The sequence below is a fragment of the Stenella coeruleoalba genome (assembly GCF_951394435.1).
Source record: "Stenella coeruleoalba genome assembly, chromosome: 20".
Taxonomy (NCBI): domain Eukaryota; kingdom Metazoa; phylum Chordata; class Mammalia; order Artiodactyla; family Delphinidae; genus Stenella; species Stenella coeruleoalba.
This window is the reverse complement of record NC_137166.1, coordinates 27,138,388-27,161,426: the sequence shown is the minus strand read 5'-3', so window position 1 is coordinate 27,161,426 and position 23,039 is coordinate 27,138,388. Positions and strand designations below refer to the sequence as shown.

Sequence of the window (23,039 nt, the reverse complement as noted above, 5' to 3'; positions counted from 1 at the left end):
TCACTGACTCCTGTCCAGGCACAGGCTGGACATGTTACATACTTTATTTATTCTTCACGAGAAATCTGAGTGTAATCCTACCCCCATTTTATAGATGAGAAAATTAAGTCTCAGAAAGGGTAGGGGCCTTACCCAAGGCCACAGAGCAAGATTTAATGAATAGCTTCTGTTCTTCCCTTTGCATAGAATGTCTTCGAGTCCTCCCTCTGCCCCCTTGTGAGGGGATGAATGAATGAATAAACGAGTGAATGAATGGTCTAGTCATGGGCTCAGGAGCAGGGCTGTGGGTGGGTTCAGCCGTGGGGAAGAGGGAGCGGGGCCAGTGGTGATGTAAGCGTGCTGGGCCCTGACCCCATCCCCGACACACTCCACCCCACAGCAGATGGCAGGATTCCCCCCGCCTGCCTGGTTGCCCTGGACCCTGTGACTCTCTAGGTGAGCTCCCCTCAGGCCACAGGCCCGTCGCAGAGGGTGACAGCTGTGGCCATTGGGGCCAAGGTTGGGGCATCTGTACTGAGAAGGGACTTTCTGGACCAACAATCACTCTAGAGAGAAGCCACCTTGGACACAAGTGGCCTGTTCTAGTGTCAACTGGAAACAAGCACGTGGAGGAGGTGAATGTATTGACAGCCGGACTGAGAGCATTTTGTGTCACTAGTGGGCACAGCCCAGGGTGAGGCAGGGCCTGCCTGAGGGGACTCACTGACCCCCTGGGCCTGAACTCTTCCTCTGCCTCTTTGTCACCACAGCTGACCGAGTGCCGGCTGTGGCCTGGCATGGGATCGGTGACTCAGATGCACCCAGTCCTCACAGTTACCTCTTCAAGGTGTGGGGCTCCTATTATCAGACCCATTGGGCAGATCAGGAAACTGAGGCTCAGAGAAACGAAGTGAGCTGCCCACTGCTAGCAGGTGGCAGCACCAGGAGTGAGCTCCGGATTCCTGTTTCTAAAGCCTGTGCTCTGAATCTCCAGGCCCATCCCTGACCTTGACCCTAAGTGCTTCTGTCTCCTTCCCACACTGCCCTCCATCCTCGTTATCACACAAACCCTCTCTTGACCTTTTCTTTTTTTTTTTTTTTTTTTGCCCTCACGGACAGGGCCCTAACCCCTAACCAGTTCATCTGTCTGCTTCCTGCCTGTCCTCCCCATCCATCCTCCCATCAGCCATCATTGGGAAAACCATCTTTCTGGGATTCCCCTGGGTCCTGTCATTCTCCTGCTTAAAAGGCTTTGAAAGGCAAGTGGTGAGAGGGTAAATGGGCAGCTTTCAATAACCAACCAAGCCTCAGAAATGAGGTGGTGGACGGGAACTCTCTGTACTTTCCAATCCACTTTTCTGTAAACCTAAAACTGCTCTAAAAAAATAGTCTCTTAATAAAAAAAAAATAATAATTTTTTAAACACTTCATAAAATGTTCATACCCTTGGCCCTGCCATCCCTCTGTAGGAATTTATTATGAGGAAACTGTCAGACCAGAAGACAAAGATTCCTAAACACAGACACTCCCTGCAGCATCACCACGTGTCATCATGAAAAAACTGGAGACAACTTAAGTAGCCAATGACAAGGAAATGGCTAAATAAAGGGTGGTATCTCTGTGTGGTGGGGCATTGGTACCACGGTTTTTAAAAATTTACTGATGGGAAAATATGCACAATATTATGTTATTCTATTTCCTTGTTGGTGACAATTCTTTTCACATTTCTAAAATAAGGATTATCTTATAATCCATGTATACGTTTAATGTAATATTTCCTTTTTTCCCAAAAAGCTATATTGACTCAATAATGTATCATAATTAACTGCATCTTAGACTCAAAGAAAGAGAGTATGTTCCCGATCTTTCTTTTATAATCAGAATATATATATATGTATATGAACAGTAAAAAAGAGACTTCTGCTGGTTTTGCCTAGGGCAGCTCTATCCAATAAAAATATGATGTGATCCACATATGTAATTAAAAATTTTGAGCAACCACATTTTTGAAAAGTAAAAAGAGGTGAAATTAATGTCAATGATGTATTTCAGTTTACCCAAAATATCAAAATTAATGTCATATCCACATGTAACCAATATTTTAAAAATTAGTAATAAGACACTAATCCAAAACCTGTGTGTTCTCTACAGCTGCAGCGTATCTCAGTGGCCCTTGCACTTCAAGTACTGTACTCGGCAGCCCGGGGCAGCCCGGGGCAGCCAGTGGCTTCGGTATGGCTCAGGTAGGAGGCTGTTTGGCAACCCGGCCCCGCCTCCCTCTCTGGATCCTTCCACACACCCTGCCCCCTCCAGCGACAGAGGACCCCTGGCTCCCTGACTCCACTATTTCGCTACTCCACACCTTTCTTCCTGCTGTTCCCTCCCCCCGGGATTCTCTGCCCCTTCCCTCCACCTACCCAGGCCAAGCTCAAACTTAACTTTTCAGAATTGACCATCCCACGCCTCCCTCCTCCCACCCAGGGCACTGGGCAGATGGTACCACACGTAAGATTCTGTAGCCCTGCTGTCTGGATTCAAATCCCAGCTCTCTGTGTGATCTGGGGAAGTCACTTCACGTCTGTTACCTCATCTGTAAAATGGGGATGCTGATGGTTCCTGTCTTGTGTGATTGTTGGGAGGATTAAGTGAGATACTACGTGAAGTGCTTAGAACAGGGCTGGTCTGTATGAGCCTTCTCCAATGCTTGCTATTATTAGTATTACTATCATTGTCACCATCATTAACATTTGAGCATGGACCTCTATGTGTGGCAGCTCTCTGGACTGGCAAGTAGATTTCTCCTTGTTTGCTAGCTCCTCCACGGCTAGCAATGCCCAGGAAGCATGTCGAGCAGTATTCCCTGGCCTTGTTCCCGCACAGCCGTGCCCACAGGGTGGAGGAGTGGACACGCACGTGCTGTGAACTGGCCAACTCAGTAGACTTTGGGACGCGAAAGGATCTTTCTAGCAGGTCTTGTTCATGTCTGCCCCCTTTTGCCTGGCACGTGGCAGGTGCTCAGAAAAATGTTAGATTAGTGAGGATGTGGAGACTTGGCCCTTGAACCTTATCATGACAATGATTCTTTGGGAGCGAGGTGACCTCGGCAAAATGGCGACAGTGGGACTCCTTTCTGGGAGTCTCGGTACCGTGAATTATTAAGACACAGGAGGAAGACCGCGGCTCACCTGTTTCCCACGCCATCGTAAACCCAGTGAGTGGAGCCAAGGCCCTCATAGGCTGAAGCCCAGTAATACAGACATGAGTTCAAATGTAGACTGTAGAGCAGGTAGGCTGTGGTCCTGATAACCCTGCAAAAGAAGGAAAGGCACGAACACAGTAGCAGAAAGGGTGGCAATGACACATCACCCCAGGGGTCAGAACTGCAGGGAACAAGCCAGTCTTCACCCTTCCCAAAGCCCACCTCAGAGCCCTCCCTGTCGGAGCTGCACAGCCCTGCCCAGCTGTCTGGTGCAACGGACACTTGACCGATGGGAACCAGTGGCTGGACTGGGCCAACTGGCTGCTCTGTTGAGACCGTGCTGGTTAGGACTGGTGACACTTGAACAGAAAGTTGTCAAGACTGGGGGCTGGAATAGGCACACAGCTACACGTGCAGACAATTCCAGGGAAGTGGAAGAGCTGAGTGGGGGAGGCAGCGGGGCGGGGGGGCAGAGAAGGGACAGATGCATACAGAGGAGCGCTGCTCCGTGAGAGATGGGGAGAGGAGCCCTGTCCCCGAGCGTGGCCTGGCTGGTCCTGGGTCCCAAGCTTGGACATCTGCAAGATGGCCCACTGTGTCCATACAGCCACTACCCCCGTGCTTGAGTGGTTAGGGGGGTCAGTTTCCTGAGCTGAGACTAAATTGAGACCCAGTTCCCTGGAAATGCAGGGGAGCCGTGCATGTCAACCTACGTGAGACCTCCTCACAATTGGGGGAAACGGGACATTCCTGGTTCTCTAAAAAACAAACATCCCTTCGCAGAAGGGCCAGGAAGAGGCCCAGCTTCCGGTGAGTGGCAGTGGCGAGGGGGCCTGGGGGCCAGGGGAAGCCGAAAGGGGAAGTGATGGGGGTAGAGAATGCCTTGCTCTGTTCTTGCTGCAAATGTCCTGGGGCATGTGTGTACGTGCATGTGTGTGCACGTGTGCACTTCTCTGTGTGTGTGTGTGTGTGTGTGTGTGTGTGTGTGTGTCTGTGTGTAGGGGTCTCACCTGTAAATGTAGGCTTTGCTGAGGATGGATTCCAGGCGGTTGTTAAACTCGAAGAAGGCCATGTACTGGGAGAAACAGCAAGGCATCAGGGGCGGCCCGCTGCCCTCACCTCCCAGACCATTCCCCACAGACCCCCGGTGGGAGTGGGTTGGAGAGTGAACATTCAAAATCAGAAGTCCTTAGCCCTTTGAGGAATGGGGGGCCAGAAACTCCATTTCTGAATCTGATGGAAATCCTGGACCCTCTTCCTTGGAAATTACATATAATCATGTTGTCACAGTTTGTGTATAACTTCAGGGACTCCTAGACCTTCCAAATCCTATCATGAAACTTTTAAGGTACATGCATCCCAGGTTAAGGACCCTGTTTTCAAGGTTTACTTATAAAGACAACAATTATATAAAGAAACAGCTGCTCTCTGATCTCCTCAAAAGGCTTATTTATAATAATAAAAGTGTAAGATAACTGCCCATTACTGAGCCCTTGTACGACTGCACTTTATACACTTTACCTTAGCGCTTATTTACATGTATTATCCTTCTCCTTTTACAGAGAGGAAACTGGCACTCAGGGGAGTTCAGGAACTTGCCCAAAACACACAGCTGCTAAGTGACAGAGCCAGGGTTCGAAGCCAGATCACACTCAAAACTGCAAGCTCGGGGCTTCCCTGGTGGTGCAGTGGTTGAGAGTCCGCCTGCCGATGCAGGGGACACGGGTTCGTGCCCCGGTCCGGGAAGATCCCACATGCCGCTGAGCGGCTGGGCCCGTGAGCCATGGCTGCTGAGCCTGCGCGTCCGGAGCCTGTGCTCCGCAGCTGGAGATGCCACAGCGGTGAGAGGCCCGCGTACCGCAAAAAAAAACCCTGCAAGCTCTTTCCACAATGTTACACTTGCCTCTAGATCTCTGCACACATGTTGTTTGACCTTTGAAAATAACATTGATGAAGATTCCCTGTGGGCCACGCTAGCTATCATCCAGGTGTTCATTCTAATTTCCACCTGGAGTTTGCATTGGATGAAGAAGGACCATGGACTTGGATCCTCACCTTGGACCCAAAGAGTTGCATCCTCTGAGTCCTGCTAGAAGTTAGTCCTGCTTGAGTTACGTTCACTACTACCACGTGGACCAAGATATGGATCCAGCCTCTGTATTTGGGGTAAAACTTGGGCTGTGGATCTAACCCTCCTCACTCTGATGTATGGCTCTAAAGCAACCTCTGCCGCCCCTGGAAGGCTGGCATGTGTCAAATAACACTGGTGCCACTTCCAGTTTCCCTCTTCCTCTGGGCAGCCAGGAAGCTCTGAAGCAGCTTTCATGCTCCATTCCAGATATGCTTTCTTTTCATCGAGGTACTTGCATTCTTCCAGCTTTTCTCTGCCCTATTTCTCCAAGTTATTAAGGTTATTGTGTTTTCCTCTTTTGTAAATTCCCTCATTACCATTTTGGGGAAGAAGCATCAGGTATTATGTAAGGAGAAAGATGAATTTACTTGGTCTGCCAGAAAAATCCATTTGGGGGATCCTGAGTGCTCTGACTAGCTGTCCACTCTGGTCACATTAAAGGATGTTGCCAGGTCTCTACTCTACACTGTGTCACCCTCTCTGAGACATTGGCTCTGCCCCGGTGACAAGAGGAATGGTTGTAGTGACAGTGTAATGACAACAACTAATGATGAAACAGGTGTCGGGCTGCATGTTCAAATCCATCCTGGGCACTTCCTGGTTCCTGTGACCTTGGGCAAGTCACCCAAGCTTTCCAAGCCTCTGCTTCTCCATCTTTTAGATGAAGACCATCATAAAGCAGAAGTCTCTCTGTTGAATCTCTATAGTAACTGAAAGCATAGACAGTGGAAACAGGCTGCCTGGGTTCAAATCCAGACTCTACTCCTTCCTACCTGTGTGACCTTGGGCAAGTTACTTAACCTCTCTGTGCCTCAGGCATCTCATTTGTGAAATTCTGGTACTAACAACACTCATCTCATGCTGTTGAGAAGTAGGCACTTGTAAAGCCTCCAGAACAATATGTAACACACAGCACAAACAAGAAGCGCTAACAATTGTAAGGAATTTCCCATCTCCCCTCGGGGCCACCCTTCCCAGATGCCTCCTGCTCCCCAGTGCTGCTCAGGCCAGACATTAAGCTGCCACTGCAGGTGCAGAGCACGGAGGAGCTGAAGGCCTTGGATGGTCTTACCTTCAAACAGCGGGGCAAGCGCAGGAGGGGATTCACACCGAATTTCAAGTAGAGAAAGTCCAAGGGCAAGAGGCAGAGCATATCCATCTGAAATCCCAGCAGGACACCACAGTGCATAAAATAGTATATAACTCCCAGGGTTGTGGGCTGGGGTGAGTGGCAAGGGTCTCCACCTTCAATGGAAAGGTGAGGTCAGAATGCCCCTGGAGGGGCTAAAATTAGGGCAGGAGGCATCCTACCAACGAGCTCCAGCCCGTGCTGGTCCTGGCAGGAACCACGTCACGTTGGCCCCAAAGCAGCCAGGGACCCCAGAGACACCACCTCCCAAGATCCCTGGCACACACCTTAAAGCGCTGAGATTTCAGATAATTGTTGCGCATCTCCTTTTTGTCTGTCTGGAATAAAATGGAATACTGACTGTGAAATGGCCTGAGAGCTTAATCCCTGACCCCATGGGAGCAGCGATGGAAATCCCCGCACAACCTCCACCTTCCTATTGAAGTAACAGCCCCATGGATGTGTAGCAGAAGGGACCAGCAGAGCTTCGATGAAAGCCTCACAGTCTACAGATAGGGAGGGTCGAGCTCCTGGGGGAGGCATGGTGGGTGAGGGGGGAAGTTGTCCAAGGGCACTCAGCTCAATTCCAACTTCCTGGATGGAAAGCAGGGACATTGAGCTTATTCTCTCTTACCTGGACCATTTGTAACCTTATTCACTGAGGAGCTGGCCACTGCTCTGATCAGATCAGGAAAGAGGTTGCTCAGGGAGTTCTCTTTCCTCTAAATTGTTTTAGAGGGTCAAACTCAACTTGTCTGCACACAGTGGAGCAGGCTCTGCCAGCATGGGATTATGAAAAGTGACATGCACAGGGAGATGGGAACTCTGCCAAGTCACAATCAGGACTTAGGTTTTCTCCCTAATAAGTGCACCAGAACACAGGCTCCCAAACTGGTCTGGGTAGTGCGGCAGGAAATGTTGATTGTCAGCAGATACCTGTGCTGAGCATTCTGCATACATCACCTCCATAGATCCTCACAGCAATGGTATGAGGTGGGAGCGATTACTATCCCCATTTTATAGATGAGGAAACTGAGGCTCCAAGAGGTGATACAGTTGTCCTGGTTGAGCCGAGATTTGAACCAGGTCTGCCTGTTCTAAAGGTCAGTCTCTAGGCCACTTCTTCATCTCTCATTGCCTCAGGTGGTCCAGGAACCATTTCACCCATGAGCAAGACTTGATGTGTGTAACCTGAACGTATCAAAGATGTGTGAGACAAGCAATGACGCTGTTGAATAAGCATGGGTGGACGTCCTGAGGTTTCCTTGTTCATTAGCTTCTGGTCCCTCCCAGCGTCAGGGGTCAGCCCCACGAATGCTCTGGCTGCAGGGTCTGCTCCCAGCCACCCCCCCACACCTGTCTGTGACTCACAATGATGTCCCCGCCTCTGACAAACTGCAGACGCAGCTGGAACACGGTGATGTCCAGGAGGTAGATGAGGTCACACAGGTAATCCACCAGCAGCCAGAGGTGGATGTTGTCCGGCATCTGGTAGGGGAAGGCCCAGCGCACGGGAATCAGCCAACAGTTCCAGTTCCAGGCCAGCACCACGAAGAACAGCCACACGATGTACATCAGGTCTGCAGGGGTGGGAGGGGCCAGGAAAATGCTAGAACGTCAGCCAGAGAAGGGCTCCTCGCCACGGGATGAGGGTGGGACTTTCTGCTCCCCACTTGTCTGTCTGCACTTTCCTACAAGCCCTATATGCGGCCCTTCTGTAATTTCGGGGGGGGGGCATGTAAAACTATCTTTGATATAAAAATAAATCACGGCTAGGCCCTAACAAATTGAGTACTCTGAGTAGGGGATATGGGATATGGGGTCATTACTAGTTAATAGACAGCTAACCAGAAAACACTTCTGCTCTCATTCTTGTTGAATTTTTTCCAAAAATGTATTTCCTGCCTTTGTAAATACACAACAGTAAATAATGCATAGAAGATGGACAGATGGATACACAGATGGACAAGTGCATGGACGGATGGATGGATACTGTAGGTCACCTGGGCATTTTATCATTTATTTATTTATTTTTGTTTTTAATTTTTTTGACCATGCTGGGCAGCGTGTGGGATCTTAGTTCCCCGACCGGCGATCAAACCCATGCCCCCTGTAGGAGAAGCGCAGAGTCCTAACCACTGGACCACCAGGGAATTCCCCCCACCTGGGCATTTTAAAGGACCAATGGACACCAGGGTTGAAGTCCTGCCCCCCAAGTGACTTCTTATGTGTCCTTAGGAAAGTCCCTCTCTGGCACCTGTTCTGTCCTCCTCAGAAAAGTCATAAGGAGAAGTCAGAGAAAAAAGGCAGGGCGCTCCTTTGTAAACTGTGAAGTGCTGTGCACATATGAAGCGTCGTTATTCCTGAAGAATACAAAATGGGCTAAAAGGCAAGTGAGAGGGACTTCACTTTAGATGTTGGAAGAACTTTTCCCCTTTTCTGCTCAGAGCAGCAGCTCTGGGAAGGAGCCAGGAAGAGCAGAGTAGAAAAAAGACTTGGCCAAGAGTCAGGAGTCCTGAGTCTGCCACTGACTAGTTGTGTCTTTAGGCCAGTTAACTTCTCTGTACCTTAGTTTGCTTGTCTGTTAAGATGGGTATGATCTTATGGTCCTAGTTCAGGGACTTTGTTTGGGGCCCGCCCTTGCACTGCCCCCACCCCCTCCCATTCTCCTGCCCTCTCATGTGACATGTGGCAACGCCCACCGCCTTCCCAGGACTCACTGGTCGTCGGGTCGATGCTCTGGGGAAACTGGTACTTCTTCCAGGGGCGGCGTTTGAACTTGCAGCAGAGCATTTCACAATAGTGTTCCTCCTCCACCTGCCCCGATTCAGCTGGCTTCACATCCAGGGCCGGCTCTGGGGCTTTCTTGGCTGGGGCTATGGGATGACACTGTGACCCTCTGACCCAGCCCTGAGGCTCGGGTAGAGGATGCAAAGAGAAGGCTCGCAGGACTTCCCTGGTGGTGCAGTGGTTAAGAATCCACCTGCCAGTGCAGGGGACACGGGTTCGAGCCCCGGTCCGGGAAGATCCCACACACTGCGGAGCAACTAAGCCTGTGTGCCACAACTACTGAAGCCCGCGAACCACAACTACTGAAGCCCGTGCGCCACAACTACTGAAACCCATGCACCTGGAGCCCGTGCTCCGCAACAAGAGAAGTCACCGTAATGAGAAGCCCGCACACTGCAACGGAGGGTAGCCCCTGCTACCTACCTACCCCTACCCCTACCCTAGAGAAAGCCCGCACGCAGCAACAAAGACCCAACATAGCCAAAAATTAATTAATTAATGAAAACACAAAAAAGAGAAGGCTCCCAACTGCAGACTCTGGAACTGAAGCCGAGGGGACCCTGGCACCATCCCATAACCTGCTACAAGCTCTGGGTGCTCTCCTGCAGCAAACCACAAAGATCTTGCTTAATAGCAACCTGGGCACCTGCTCCGAACTCTTACAGCTACCAGTCTGGGACCGCTTCTCAGGAACTGCCTAAAATGAGGTGTTTCTGGGCAAGCCGGATGTTTCAGTTGAGTGTGTGCTTGTGTGTCTGTGCTTGCACCCCTTGGTTTCTCTGGACGGCTAGGGGCATTGGTACCCAGAACTTCCACCACCCAGGGCCAGAAATCAGGAAAACATTGTTCTAGGTTTTTCAGAGCAGAAATCTCAGCTGTCTCATCTCTAAAACAAGACACCAGATGGGATCACAGTTTTCCTGTGCATCTATGGTGATGTTGTTGGTGACCTAGAAATTGGTTCTTACAGGTTTAATATGGCTATGTTTCCAGCTTTAGGAGTGTGAAGTCAGGCTCTGCTAGGTCCACTGTTGGCACCATGAGTTCTAAGGCACAACCCTCCTTTGAAAAGACCTAGAAAACCTCCCTGGCAAGACAGCATGGTTCTTATTTCCTCCTGGCACTTTGAAAGCAGGGAACTTTCAGGTAACCCCATAAGAATATTGCAGTGGAGGCCTCTGAAAAATAAGACTGTGTAGTTCCAGAGTGGGCTATGGACACCATCTAAGTGCAAGACCATGAGATACATCCCAGGGTGGACCACCTGCCCGCCAGCGGGAAAGGGGCAGGGGGTCAACAAGGGAACTTGCCCTGTGGGAGGGAGAGCCAAGTACAACTGGATCACTGGTCAGAACTTTGACATTCTTTCCTCCCCTGGACACGTAGCTAAACCTGTACATAAAGGACCTCAAATTCCAGAGAATGGAGATCTGGGCTTCTCTCAAGCACCCCAACCGTTTCCTTGGGGCCACCTTCCCCAAGAATTGACAGGGGCCTTAAGGGGCCCCACCCCACCCCTGGTCAGGTGGCCCAGCCCCAGCTCTGGACTCACAGGGCTTGGGGCTCTCTTCATCAGAGGTGACATCAGGGTCGATGAGCTTCTCCTTCACCTTCTCCGTCCGCTCCTTGAAAAGCTTCACCAGCTCCTGGAGCCGGTTGTTGATGAGGGCACTGGTCTGGCTGTCTGTGGAGGCTGCGCGGTCCTGGTCACTGAGGGAACACCACCCAGAGCTGAGCGGGCTGCGTGGGGAGGGACCCCTGCGCCACCGGGCAAGAGCTGAATCTATATCCCACCTGGCCTTCGGGGGTAAATCCTGGCCCAGTCTTCTTCTGACATCAAAACATCAAACCCACCTTAATATCTCCTGGGAGGAAAAACACCCGGGTGCCCAGCTTTCAGAAAATGTACCACGAATGCTCTGATTCAGATGGGCAATTCCAAAAACACTCGGATTCCACTTGTGATTCAGGGGGAAACTCTGGAACTCAGTTCAGGGCTGTTAGTCTCAGTTTGGGGTTCACATGAGATACAGGACAGATCAGAGAGGGGACAGGGGCTACTTTTTTAGGCTTAGGAAATAACTGATGGAAAAAACAGTGCAGGGAATTCCCTGGCTGTCTGGTGGTTAGGACTCTGTGCTCTCACTGCCGAGGGCCCAGGTTCGATCCCTGGTCAGGGAACTAAGATCCTAGAAGCTGCACAGTGCAGCCTAAATAAATAAATAGATAAATAAATATTAAAAAACAGTGCAGATACATTACATATTCTTTTAGTTTATAGGAATTTAAACTGTATGAACTTGCAGCAAGGGAGAGACAGACACAGACAGAGAGAATGAATGAGAGTCTTCCGCTCAGTGTGTGTCAAGAGCCCTGGGTGAGTTGAGACGGGCGGCCGTGTGAACCAGCCTATGTTCTATGTTCTCCTCTGAGTAGCCTGTGATCTTCTTGCTGAGCTGAGGGTAACACTAGTGTTTACAGATCTACTGTTTTTTTTCATACATTGAGGCACTGAAACTCAAGCCAGCTACTCTTCTTGTGTCAGTTGAGGGAGCTAGCTGGAGAAAATCAGTGGGGGGGTCATAATGAGAGAGAGTGCTGGGGGGCAGAGGAGACACGAGCTGCTCACCTACACCCACTCCCTCCTGCAGGGAGGGGTCACCGCGCAGCCAGCGACTACATTGCCCAGGTGTGGCCGTGCGAGCTCTCACGGGTGGACATGCTAGTGCAATTCCGGGCCTCCTTGTGGAAGAGCGTCCTGGCACTCCCCCTTTCTAGTGGTGACCAGCAGGGTCTTGAAAGCCACACAAAGGTGGCAGAGCCACTGTTGGCTGGGGCCCTAAATGACTGCAGGGGGCAGAGCCTTCCACTGACCTGAAACACACCACCAGTGACACAACTGTGACATATGAGACGTCTTCTTCCTTAAGCCACTGAATCACTGAGGTCTATTTGTTATAGCATCTTAACCTACTCAGGTAATACATGGGGTTCCATGCTGACCACCTTAAGAGTTTTCAAAGGTAGTTTTTATTATTATACCTGATTTCTGGCTTATTTTCTGATAGTAAACCCTACCCCTACCCCTACCCTACTGCATAAGATGTGACTCCACTGTATGCTAAAATGGATCACTGGACTATACGTGAGGTTTGGGTTTTTTCCTGCTTCTTTTGCTTTTCTGAACTTTCCACAATACTGTTAAGCATAAACTCCACAAAATTATGGACAGAAAAAAGGACTGGAAGGAAAGTATATTGTCTCCTAAGGTCACTCCAGAAGCAATGGCTGGAGAGGAGGTGAGGATCCCAGGCCAGAGCCCAGGGCTGGGGTATTCACTGTCACCAGCCTACGTAGACTCTTCAGGAAAACACCTCCCACTGGCCCAGCCCTTGTGACACTTCGATGTCAGAGACACAGGTCCCGATGCCCTCATAGTTGCCTCTAAACATTGTTCCACAGACCAGTTGCATCAGAATCACCTGGGGAGCTTATAAAGATGTGGATTCCCCAGGGCCCACTCTCTGTGGTTCTGGACACAGCTGGGCCCAGAGCTTGAGCCCATTCTGCTGACCAGATTTTTCAGAATTTCTGGGCTGGTCAGAAGCAGCCTGGGCAGGAGACCCAGCCCTCTCTTACTGCCGGGAAGCCACGGGCACAGTCTGCCTTGGGGTGGAAGGTTCTAAAAACATCCATTCTCCTCCCAACTCACCTCCCTTTGCTTGCCCATCCCCACCCAGACTTCTGGTTCCCTGAGACCCCAGAGGTGGCCCCCACTTACTCAGTGCCCTGCGGGCTGGTGGGGTCCGAACAAGCGACCACGGGCGATACAGCCGGTGACAGCTCTTCAGCCTCATCATCTTGGGAGCACAGCCTCTTCCTGCAAGAGCACAGACATGGAAGGGAGGGGCCTTCAGGGAGGCAGGGGCCGCGAGGGGGTGAACCAGCTTTGAGCCCTGCAGATCACCCAGAGCGAATCCTGGGGGGGAGGTGGGGACAGAGGATGGTGCTGCCAAAGGGTCCTCGCTTGCCTGCAGGGAAACAAAAAAGAGAAGAGGGGACACATCCAACCTCTGGATCTCGGTCTCTGCATCCATTCAATGGCCTAGCATAAAAGTAACAGCACTGACTTGGGATCGGGCAAACCCGAATTTGCACCCCAGCCCTGCTTCTTCCCAGTGTGTGACCTTGGCAAGTTACTCAAACCCTCTGAGCTGTCTCAGTTTTCCCCCTCTATAAAATGGGACTAAACCTACCCAATTCAGTGAGGTGCTTATCCCTCAGTCGGGTCTCAGTTTAAACATCCTTCTCCCTTCCACCTCCCAGTCTGAGGGCACTGCCCTTCCCAGTCCACCCCGTCCCCTCCTCCATCACACCACCCTTCCAGCTACTGAGAAGGTGTGAGGGCTCACATTCCATCTTATTAACTCTCCTGGAAGCTCAGCTTCTCTCCCTTTGCAGATGTGCCCCTGGCTGGAAAAGCTGACACCCACGGGCCATGAAGTCTGTTTTCCAGCTCATGGTGTGACCTGGGGAAAGCCCATGCCCTCCTGGAGTTCCCGCTTCCCTATCTGAAGAATGAAGGCTAAATTATGTCCAGGTCCCCATCATTCAGTCCAAGTCTGCCACAGTGCTGCATTTGGAATCACTGGTGTCTCAGCTGCTGGTGTCTAGATTTGAATCCACTTGGTACTCTTCCCATACTCAACCACTGTGACTCAGGACTCCATCATTAGGGCTCGTAAAGGGATACAGTCAGAGGGATGTGCAGCACTTGCTTTATTCCACAAGGCTCTGAAACCACCCTATTACCTTCCGCCAACTCGCCTAGAATGGCAAAACTCATGGGTTCACCTCTTTTACGCTCTAATTAAAAGGATGCCTGCAAACAAGAAGACTGGGGCAAAAATCTCACAACTGGGACTTAAACTCAGGCCTCTTGCTCCCAGCCCAGTGCCCTCTCCGGGCCTGGAGAGAATCAAGAGTGTGGAACTAAATCAGCAGCTATGCTCCTCCAGCACCGCCCAGTGCCTGGCCCTGTGCTGAGCACCTCACATACAGTAGCTTGTTGAATTTTCATAATCCTCGTAGACAGGGGATGTTCGGGATTCACTCCAAACCACAGCATTGCACTGTGAGAAGGGCCTTGCCCGTGTGCCCCTCTGTTTTGGTGGCTTTTCTGTTCCCATCAGTTGCCCCCAGTGCTCATTCCGTCCCGGGCCACAGGCAGCCGCACTGGCCTCTCATGTCAGGCATCAGAATTCCCTCTTGGCGCCAAGCTCAGGCTGAGGCGTCCCAGTTTCTCACAGTCACATTCTCCTTAGCACTCTCTGGAAAAACCTTGTGTGATTACTTGTTCATTGTCTATCTCGGCCCCACTGGAATGTCAGCCCCATGAGGGCAGGCCCCTCTCAGGCTTCTCCCTGATGCAACCACTGCACCTAGAGCAGAGCCTGGCACGTAAAGATGTTCAGTAAATGTTTGCAAATGAATGAATGAATGATAATAAGAGGAGCCTCACAGACCCAGCTCATAAGCAAAAGGCAGGAGGCTTTGATTCTTGTCCCAAGTGATCTTAGTCCCCTCCCTCCTCCCGAATATCCACCTCTAACCCAGCCTGTACAGTTTCCCTACCCTTATGAAGGGAACAGAGGGCGGTAGACCAGATGTCTACAATTATGGTGGTGCCCTGTCTTCTGCTCTCTGTACTTTGTGCATGATTCAGTGAATTAAACGTGAGGACTGATGTGTCTGTGAGCTGTGTTCCAAGGCTGGGTGAGATCATGACTCTTTTCTCCACATCAAAATCCAGGAGCCTTCTATTTGCTACGTCCAACCATCTCTGTTTTGGCAGTCTTCTGACCTCAGCTGAGAAATTACTCAAGGGTTCATGGATAAAAGCAAGAATTAATCAAGAAAAAAGAACCATCCCTCAATCTAGCCAGCAAAGGAGATGCACTGGCAGCTCCCCTTTAGCTTAATTGACCACTCACACAGCACTGCACTGCACTTCACAGACTACCTACAGCTCTCTGCAGGCCCTCTCTCAGTTACCTGGCTCAGATTGTCCAAAACCAACTCTAACCATGCAGCAACTAACCTATCTCGAGGGGCACAAAAACACACGCAACCCTGACCAGAAAACCCACTCTCGAGAAAGGAGCCCAAGGACAGAGGGCAGAAGACCAAAGAGATATTTGTAGCACCACTGTGGACAGTATTCAACCACAGAGGATTGTTATGTCTCTCCTGGCACACGGAGCTGGAGGATGTCAACACAGCATCACAATGAGTGTTAAGGAGACAGACTAGCAATACGGAAAAGGGCTCAATAAATAAGATGTGGTCTCAAATGAGATATGATCCAATCACTCCTTCAACTAAAACCACTCAAAAGCATGGGCCCACGGACAAGGTATGGAAGAGAAGGCAGAAAAATAAAAGTACCACCTAGAGTGGTGGGGTTAGGGATGGTTATTATATCTAGTGTTCTTTGGTATGTCCATTGTATTATTTAACAATAAAATTAGCCCTGTCACATTTTTTACCCCCTTCAAATGTACAATTGAGGGTATTCTGGACAGGGCTTCCTCAGAGAGCTCTTTCTATAGAGCCTGAAGCCAGAAATTAGGAGAACGGAAAATGGTGGGGCCATAGTCCCAGCGCTGACAGCAACTCGCTGAGTGACTTGGGCCAGCTTCTTCCCCTCTCTGGCCCCAGTGTCCTCAAATGCCAAATGCACAGGTGGCACTGTGCTATGAAAAGCCCAAGAGAAGCATAAAAGGTGACCTGAGGCTCCCTGTGGCTGATCCTGGGACCCCAAGTGTGTCGCATTTGGCAGGAGACGGGGGCAGCGGCACGGGAGAGGGTGGATTCTCCTCCTCGTTGAGGGACTGGTTGTCGGCATCAGCGTCTTCCACCTGCACTTCCGGGGGCTCTTCCGTGGGAGAGGGTGGATTCTCCTCCTCATTGAGGGGCTGGCTGTCGGCATCAGCGTCTTCCACCTGCACTTCCGGGGGCTCTTCCGTGGGAGAGGGTGGATTCTTCTCCTCGTTGAGGGGCTGGCTGTCGGCATCAGCATCTTCCACCTGCACTTCCGGGGGCTCTTCCGTGGGAGAGGGTGGATTCTCCTCCTCGTTGAGGGGCTGGCTGTCAGCATCAGCGTCTTCCACCTGCAATTCTGGGTGCTCTTCCGTGGCAGGTACTGGGGAGAGGAAGGAGGCACAGTGTCAGAGAGAAGCCAGGTCCCAGGGCCTTGCTGTGTTCTACAGGGAAGCCACAGAAAGCGTGTGTGGAGGGGCCTCTGGAAGGCTTGCCTCCCAACAGGGCCCACAGGAGAGATCCATGCAGCGGGCACAACGATGCGGAGCCCAGGGCCCTCTGACAGCCACGCCCATGCCAGCCACTAACCCAGGAGCCACAGAAGAAGCCACGATGCCACAGAAGCCACAGGAGCTCCTGGACACAGCCTGGAGCCCAGCTCTCTAAAACCCAGCCTGGTTTCCCTGGGCCTGGAGGAGCATCAAGGCCCTGGAGTGGGTGATGGGGGTGCATCACTCAGATAGAGCACGGGGAGCCTGGGGGTGCCACATCCTAGGGCCTCGCCTGGTGCGGCCTGGCTCAGCTGCTTCCCCTCTCTGGGCCTCAGTTTCCCCATCCCAAGGTAGGAGTGACAAGGCTTTCCCAGGCCTGTGGGGGCATGAGACACGGGGCTAAAGGGCCTCACACTCTTTTTATATTTGATTTACCATGTTGTGTCAATCTCTGCTGTACAGCAAAATGACTCAGTTATACACATATCAATATTCCTTTTTTTAATATTCTTTTCTATTATGGTTTGTCACAGGATATTGGATATAGTTCCCTGTGCTCTACAGTAGGACCTTGTTGTTTATCCATCCTATGTATAATAGTTTACCTCTGCTAATCCCAAACTCCCAGTCCTTCCCTCCCCACCCCCTCCCCTTTGGCAACCACCAGTCTGCTCTCTATGTCTGAGTCTGTTTCTGTCTTGTAGATAGGTTCATTTGTGCCATATTTAGATTCCACATGTAAGTGGTATCATATGGTATTTGTCTTTCTCTTTCTGACTTACTTCACTTGGTGTGATAATCTCTAGTTGCATCCATGTTGCTGCAAATGGCCTTATTTCATTCTTTTTTATGGCTGAGTAGTATTCCATTGTATATATGCACCACATCTTCTTTATCCATTCTTCTGTCAATGGACATGTAGGTTGTTTTCATATCTTGGCTATTGTGAATAGTGCTGCTATGAACATAGGTGTGCATGTGTCTTTCTGAATTATAGTGTTGTCTGGGTATATGCCTAGGAGTGGGATTGCTGGATCATATGGCAACTCTAGTTCTAGTTTTCTGAGGAACCTCCATACTGTTCTCCATAGTGGCTGCACCAATTTACATTCCCACCAACAGTATAGGAGGGTTCCCTTTTCTCCACACCCTCTCCAGCATCTGTTATTTGTAGACTTTTTAATGATAGTCATTCTGACCAGTGTGAGGTGGTACTTCAATGCAGTTTTGATTTGCATTTCTCTAATAATTAGTGATGTTGAGCATCTTTTCATGTGTCTGTTGGCCGCCTCTATGCCTTCTTTGGAGAAATGTCTATTAACGTCTTCTGCCCATTTTTCAATTGGGTTGTTTTGTTATTGTGTTGAGTTGTATGAGCTGTTTGTATATTTTGGAGATTAAGCCCTTGTCTGTCACATCATTTGCAAATATTTTCTCCCATTCCCTAGGTTGTCTTTTTTTTGTTTTTGTTTTTAATGGTTTCCTTTGCTGTGCAAAAGCTTGAAAGCTTGATTAGGTCCCATTTGTTTATTTTTGCTTTTATTTCTATTGCCTTGGGAGACTGACCTAGGAAAACATTGGTACTATTTATGTCAGAGAATGTTTTGCCTATGTTCTCTTCTTGGAGTTTTATGGTGTCATGTGTTATGTTTGAGTCTTTAAGCCATTTTGAGTTTATTGTTGTGTATGCTATGAGGGTGTGTTCTACTTCATTGATTTACATGCAGCTGTCCAACTTTCCCAGCACCACTTTCTGAAGAGACTGTCTTTTCCCCATTTTATATTCTTGCCTCCTTTGTCAAAGATTAATTGACTGTAGGTGTGTGGGTTTATTTCTGGGCTCTCTATTCTGTTCCATTGATCCGTATGTATGTTTTTGTACCAGTACGATGCTGTTTTGATTACGGTAGCTTTGTAGTATTGTCTGAAGTCTGGGAGAGTTATGCCTCCTGCTTTGCTTTTTTTCCTCAGGATTGCTTTGGCAATTCTGGGTCTTTTATGGTTCCATATAAATTTTTTGATTATTTGTTCTAGTTCTGTGAAAAATGTCTTGGGTATTTTGATGGGGATCATATTGAATCTGTAGATTGCTTTGGGTAGTATTGTCGTTTTAACAATATTAATTCTTCCAATCCAAGAGCATGGGATATCTTTCCATTTCTTTGAATCCTCTTTAATTTCCTTTATTAATGTTTCATAGTTTTCAGTGTATAAGTCTTTCACCTCCTTGGTCAGGTTTATTCCTAGGTATTTTATTTTTTCTGGTGCTGTTTTAAAAGGTATTCTTTTTTTACATTCCCTTTCTGATATATCATTGTTAGTGTAAAGAAATGCAACCGATTTTTGAAAGTTTATCCTGTATCCTGCTACTTTGCTGAACTCATTTATTAGATCTAGTGGTTTTTGCATGGAGTCCTTAGGATTTTCTATATATAGTATCACGTTTTTGCATAGAGTGACAATTTTACCTCTTCAGGGCCTCACAGGAGAGAGACACGGTGCAGCGGGGACTTCCCCCTGCTTCCCTGAAGACCTTGAGAGAGGTGAGCTGGAGGTGGGCTAGGGGCGTGGAGGCAGCCAGGACAAGGGCAGCTTCTCAAAAATGCTCAGGGCCCTGGGGTGCCCCCAGCATGGCCCCCAGGCAGCAAAAAAACACCCTGGTCTCAGCATCCATGAAGCTGTCTCACGGAACCTGGGAAGGAGAAGGTGGTCCCCTTACCCCCTGCCTCGCCCTGCACAAGACCCTATGAACTCAATCACTCCCAGGGGAGGGCGGGGAACTCCTAAGCCTGATGTTTCATTTCCTGCCAGCTTGGCAGAGCAGAAACTCAAAGTAGAAATTATATTCGTTTATATTATACTGATTTATAGAATAAGAATACTATAATTCCGAATATAAAGAATATCTTATGCTTAAATTGGTTTAGAGAATAACAATATTTACTGTTAAGCACTTCCTATATGCCTGCTAGGCATTAATTTCACTAAACTCTAAGCGCTTTATAGATATAAACTCCTTCATCGTTCCCGGCCACTCTATGAGGTCCCTGTTACCATTGTCCCCATTTTGTGGAGAAGGAAACCGAAGCACAGAGAGATTAAGAAACTTTCAGCAGAGCCCAGATTTGGACCCAGGCAGCCTGGCTCCAGAGCTGAAACTCTTCTCCCATCCTGAGGTTGGTGACCAACATACGTAGAGGCCTCTGTCAAAATGAAACCTTGGGGGCTTCCCTGGTGGCGCAGTGGTTGAGAGTCCGCCTGCCGATGCAGGGGACACGGGTTCATGCCCCGGTCCGGGAAGATCCCACATGCCGCGGAGCGGCTGGGCCCGTGAGCCATGGCCGCTGAGCCTGCGCAACCGGAGCCTGTGCTCCGCAACGGAGAGGCCACAGCAGTGAGAGGCCCGCATACCGCAAAAAAAAAAATAAAAAAATAAAAAAATTTTAAAAAAAGAAACCTCGGCTGAGAGGTGCCAAGCAGCACCACTGAAATGGGAATAATGTTCTCACTACATGCTGTCACCGCCTTGTCTGCAGCATCTAAGATCATCGTGTGTCCTACTGTTTAGATTGGGCGTAGGTAGAAACCATATATAAGACCCGCAAACTATCACCGAAGGACCTTGCTCTTGATCCTAGATAGTAAATGTTTTAGAACCAAGTCTGGGGAAGAAGGCCTTGATTTACATCTCTCTATTCATCTGTGTTGTAAATTCGACCACTACCGTGGCCAATACCAAGCCTTATAGAAATCCCTGTTTTTTAAATCTTTTAATTATCTGAAAGATTTTTTTGACTGACAATATTTTCTATTTCTCTACTTGTTTTATTTTTAATGGCTAATAGAGTCATTTTATAAATAGTCTGTATTAATGACTATTTAAACAGTGCTGCAGTAAACATCCTTGCCTATTCATCAGTAAATAAAATAAAATCATCATGTGTCAATGACAGCCGGTTCCACCCACTGTCCCAATGTGTCACTGGGACTATTTCTCAAAGTGTGGGGCTCCCAGGGACCAGAGAAGGCACACGATGACTTTAGATGGCATAGCCAAGGCAAAGGATGACAGAATGGAACCGTTTCTCCCTGTCCGGTTCTGTCTGGATCCTGAGAAGGCAGAGAGAAAGCCTCAGGTTAGTGCTGCTGTGGCCTTAACACCTCTCTGACACGTCTGAATCCCCCTTTGCAGCTGGGAGAGCAGACTCAGCTATGAGCCTTCAGCAGGCCACGCACCTCACTAGAAACTACCGACTCTGCATTGTTCTCCATACCTTTGTGGTTATTTCTGTTTATGCCTTCTCTATATTTATGGCAGGCCATGCTGGTTTTCCATTTGAATTATAATGTAAAGCTTCCTGTTTAAATACACTCAATTAAATGAAAAAAGTGCATCCACTGAAAGAAAGATGGTAAGTAAATAAACGCAGAGTTGGTACAGAGTGCACAAAACTCGAGCCGCGATATAAGGGTAGAGGGCGTGGAAGACCCTTTGGAGTGAGGAGATTTAGGCCCTACCCGGAACACTGAGCCTGGCGTGTCATCCCCTGTCATGGGGTTGATCACGTGCCACCTTGCCCCAACTCTGTGCCCACCCCAGGCCAGGAGGAGGGAGAGGACGAGAGTGGATCTCTTCTTGTGAAATGTTCAGCTCGACCTGCCTGTGAATCTCAGAGGCAAACTTGCCCAGTGTAATCCAAAAACAAAGAAACAAATTAAAGGGAAAATGGCAGGTCTGGTTTGAGTCAAGGCAGAAAGTGACAGGGGTTAGCCCAGAGGCACCAGTATGTCTCCCAGCACTTTCCGAAGGCCACTGCGGGGATCTTGTCACAATTAAATGGATCCAGACAGGCTCTCTCTCTGCACTGGCCCCTGAGGACGCCTCCTCTGGGTCTGCCTGTCAGCACCTGGGGGCCTCCCCTTTCCTGAAAGGGAATTTGCTGAGCAGATAACAACAGTCCTCAGAAAGTCTAGCTCCCAGCCAACTCTCAAGGTCGGTAGATTCTGTCTGCAATGGACCTCCACATTCCTCTTCTGGTTCATTCCCCTCTGATTACTCTCTTCCCCCACCCAGCTCCCTGCCCCAAGCCTCTTGGCCTGGAGATCTGAGTGACTTGTTTAAACTCGGGTATGAGTGACTACCTGTATAAAAATTGATGATCTGCAAAACGCCGTGTTTAACCCAAAGAAATGAATTGCTCATTGTGGAATTTTAGGCACAGAGAGAAGGGGACTAATACCCTTCAAGTCACCACAAAGCAAGATGAAGGCACTGGTCAGCAGAGGAAGAAGGGGTGGTGTTCCATGAGCCCAAATAGTGGTCCCACGCCAAGACCATGGCACCCATGCAGGAAACAGCCCAAGCCATGCAGAAGCACACCACAGACACCAGCGCGCTGGGTGGTCAATTTCACGCTACCTAGGCGACCGATGGAGCTCCTGGTCTCCTTGGCGAAGCTGGAGTTGGACAAGGCTGTCCTCCGGGAGATGAGGACAGGGGTGCGGGTGATCGGGGGGTGGTAGCTGGGCACATTGGGGAGGTGCTCCACCAGGTTTGGGGGAGCAAGCCTGGGGGTCACTTGGCCAGGTGGCTGGTCCTGGACCAGGCGATTCAGCTCCACGTCCCGACCTGGTTTAGCCATGGTGCTGGGGGCAGGGGATCTCAGGCAGAGGCGGGACCCTGGGGACTGCAATGAGGAGCACAGAGTTGGGAGAGGCAGGGTAGGTGGGGCTGTTCCCCACCAGCACCACCACAGACCAGCCCGGTGCCCACCTGCGCTCGCAGCAGCTGAACCCTAAGTCTGGAGCAACACTCTTGTCCCTGGAGTTCAGTGTCAAGAGCATCACCAGTCATGTGGCTCGTCCACCCAACAGCTCTGAGAGACAGCCCTGAGCGCCCCAGTTCTGGAGCTTTCTCTGCTAACCAACCATCGTAGCATTTCATACTTTAGACTCAAAGAAATTAGAATCAGAGAACCCAGAACCCCTCAGGCTTAGGCTCACAGACTCAAACGTTCTTAGGATTTTCCATCCCAAAGAAATCCCGGAGCTCAATTAATTTCACTTACAACCAGAAGCAATAACTTTTCCTAGGTCCCTGTTTCCCCAAATGGGCTGCCTATTGGAATCGCCTGGGGAGGTCTGGAAATGCCTGATGCGTGGGCCCATCCCCAGAGATTCTGATTTAATGGTCTGGGGTGAGGACTGGCCCCAAGATTTTTAAATCTCCCCAGATGATTCCAGTGTGCAGTCATGATTGAGAACAAGGGCTCAAGGCCATTGCCTCTCAAACACGAATGTGCAGAGAAATCACCAGGGATCTCGTTAACAGTGCAGGTTCTGGTTCAGCAGGTCTGGGATGGGGCCTGGGATTCTGCATTTCTAACCAGCTCCCAGGTGACACCAAAGCTGCTGGTTCAAGAGCCGCACTTTCGAGTGGCGGCAGACAAAGGGCTGTGTTTCAGTGTTTCTCAAAGTGTGGTTCCAGGCCACCTGCTT

The 23,039-nt window shown here is 49.7% G+C and overlaps 1 protein-coding gene across 1 annotated transcript in view; it reads right to left on the bottom strand.

Moving 5' to 3' along the window:
- The window catches only part of CNGB1 (cyclic nucleotide gated channel subunit beta 1), a gene marked incomplete at its 3' end in the record, with an annotated part of 79,108 nt that overhangs the window by 8,895 nt on the left and 47,174 nt on the right, over nucleotides 1–23,039 (bottom strand). Inside the window, exons 18-26 of the mRNA XM_079906482.1 lie at nucleotides 16,018–16,432; nucleotides 13,010–13,108; nucleotides 10,781–10,938; nucleotides 9,159–9,314; nucleotides 7,810–8,018; nucleotides 6,726–6,776; nucleotides 6,382–6,468; nucleotides 4,189–4,253; nucleotides 3,165–3,287 (exon numbers count right to left, since the gene is read on the bottom strand). Coding sequence (XP_079762608.1) covers nucleotides 3,165–3,287; nucleotides 4,189–4,253; nucleotides 6,382–6,468; nucleotides 6,726–6,776; nucleotides 7,810–8,018; nucleotides 9,159–9,314; nucleotides 10,781–10,938; nucleotides 13,010–13,108; nucleotides 16,018–16,432 — 1,363 coding nt within the window. The remainder of the gene's footprint in view (nucleotides 1–3,164; nucleotides 3,288–4,188; nucleotides 4,254–6,381; nucleotides 6,469–6,725; nucleotides 6,777–7,809; nucleotides 8,019–9,158; nucleotides 9,315–10,780; nucleotides 10,939–13,009; nucleotides 13,109–16,017; nucleotides 16,433–23,039) is intronic.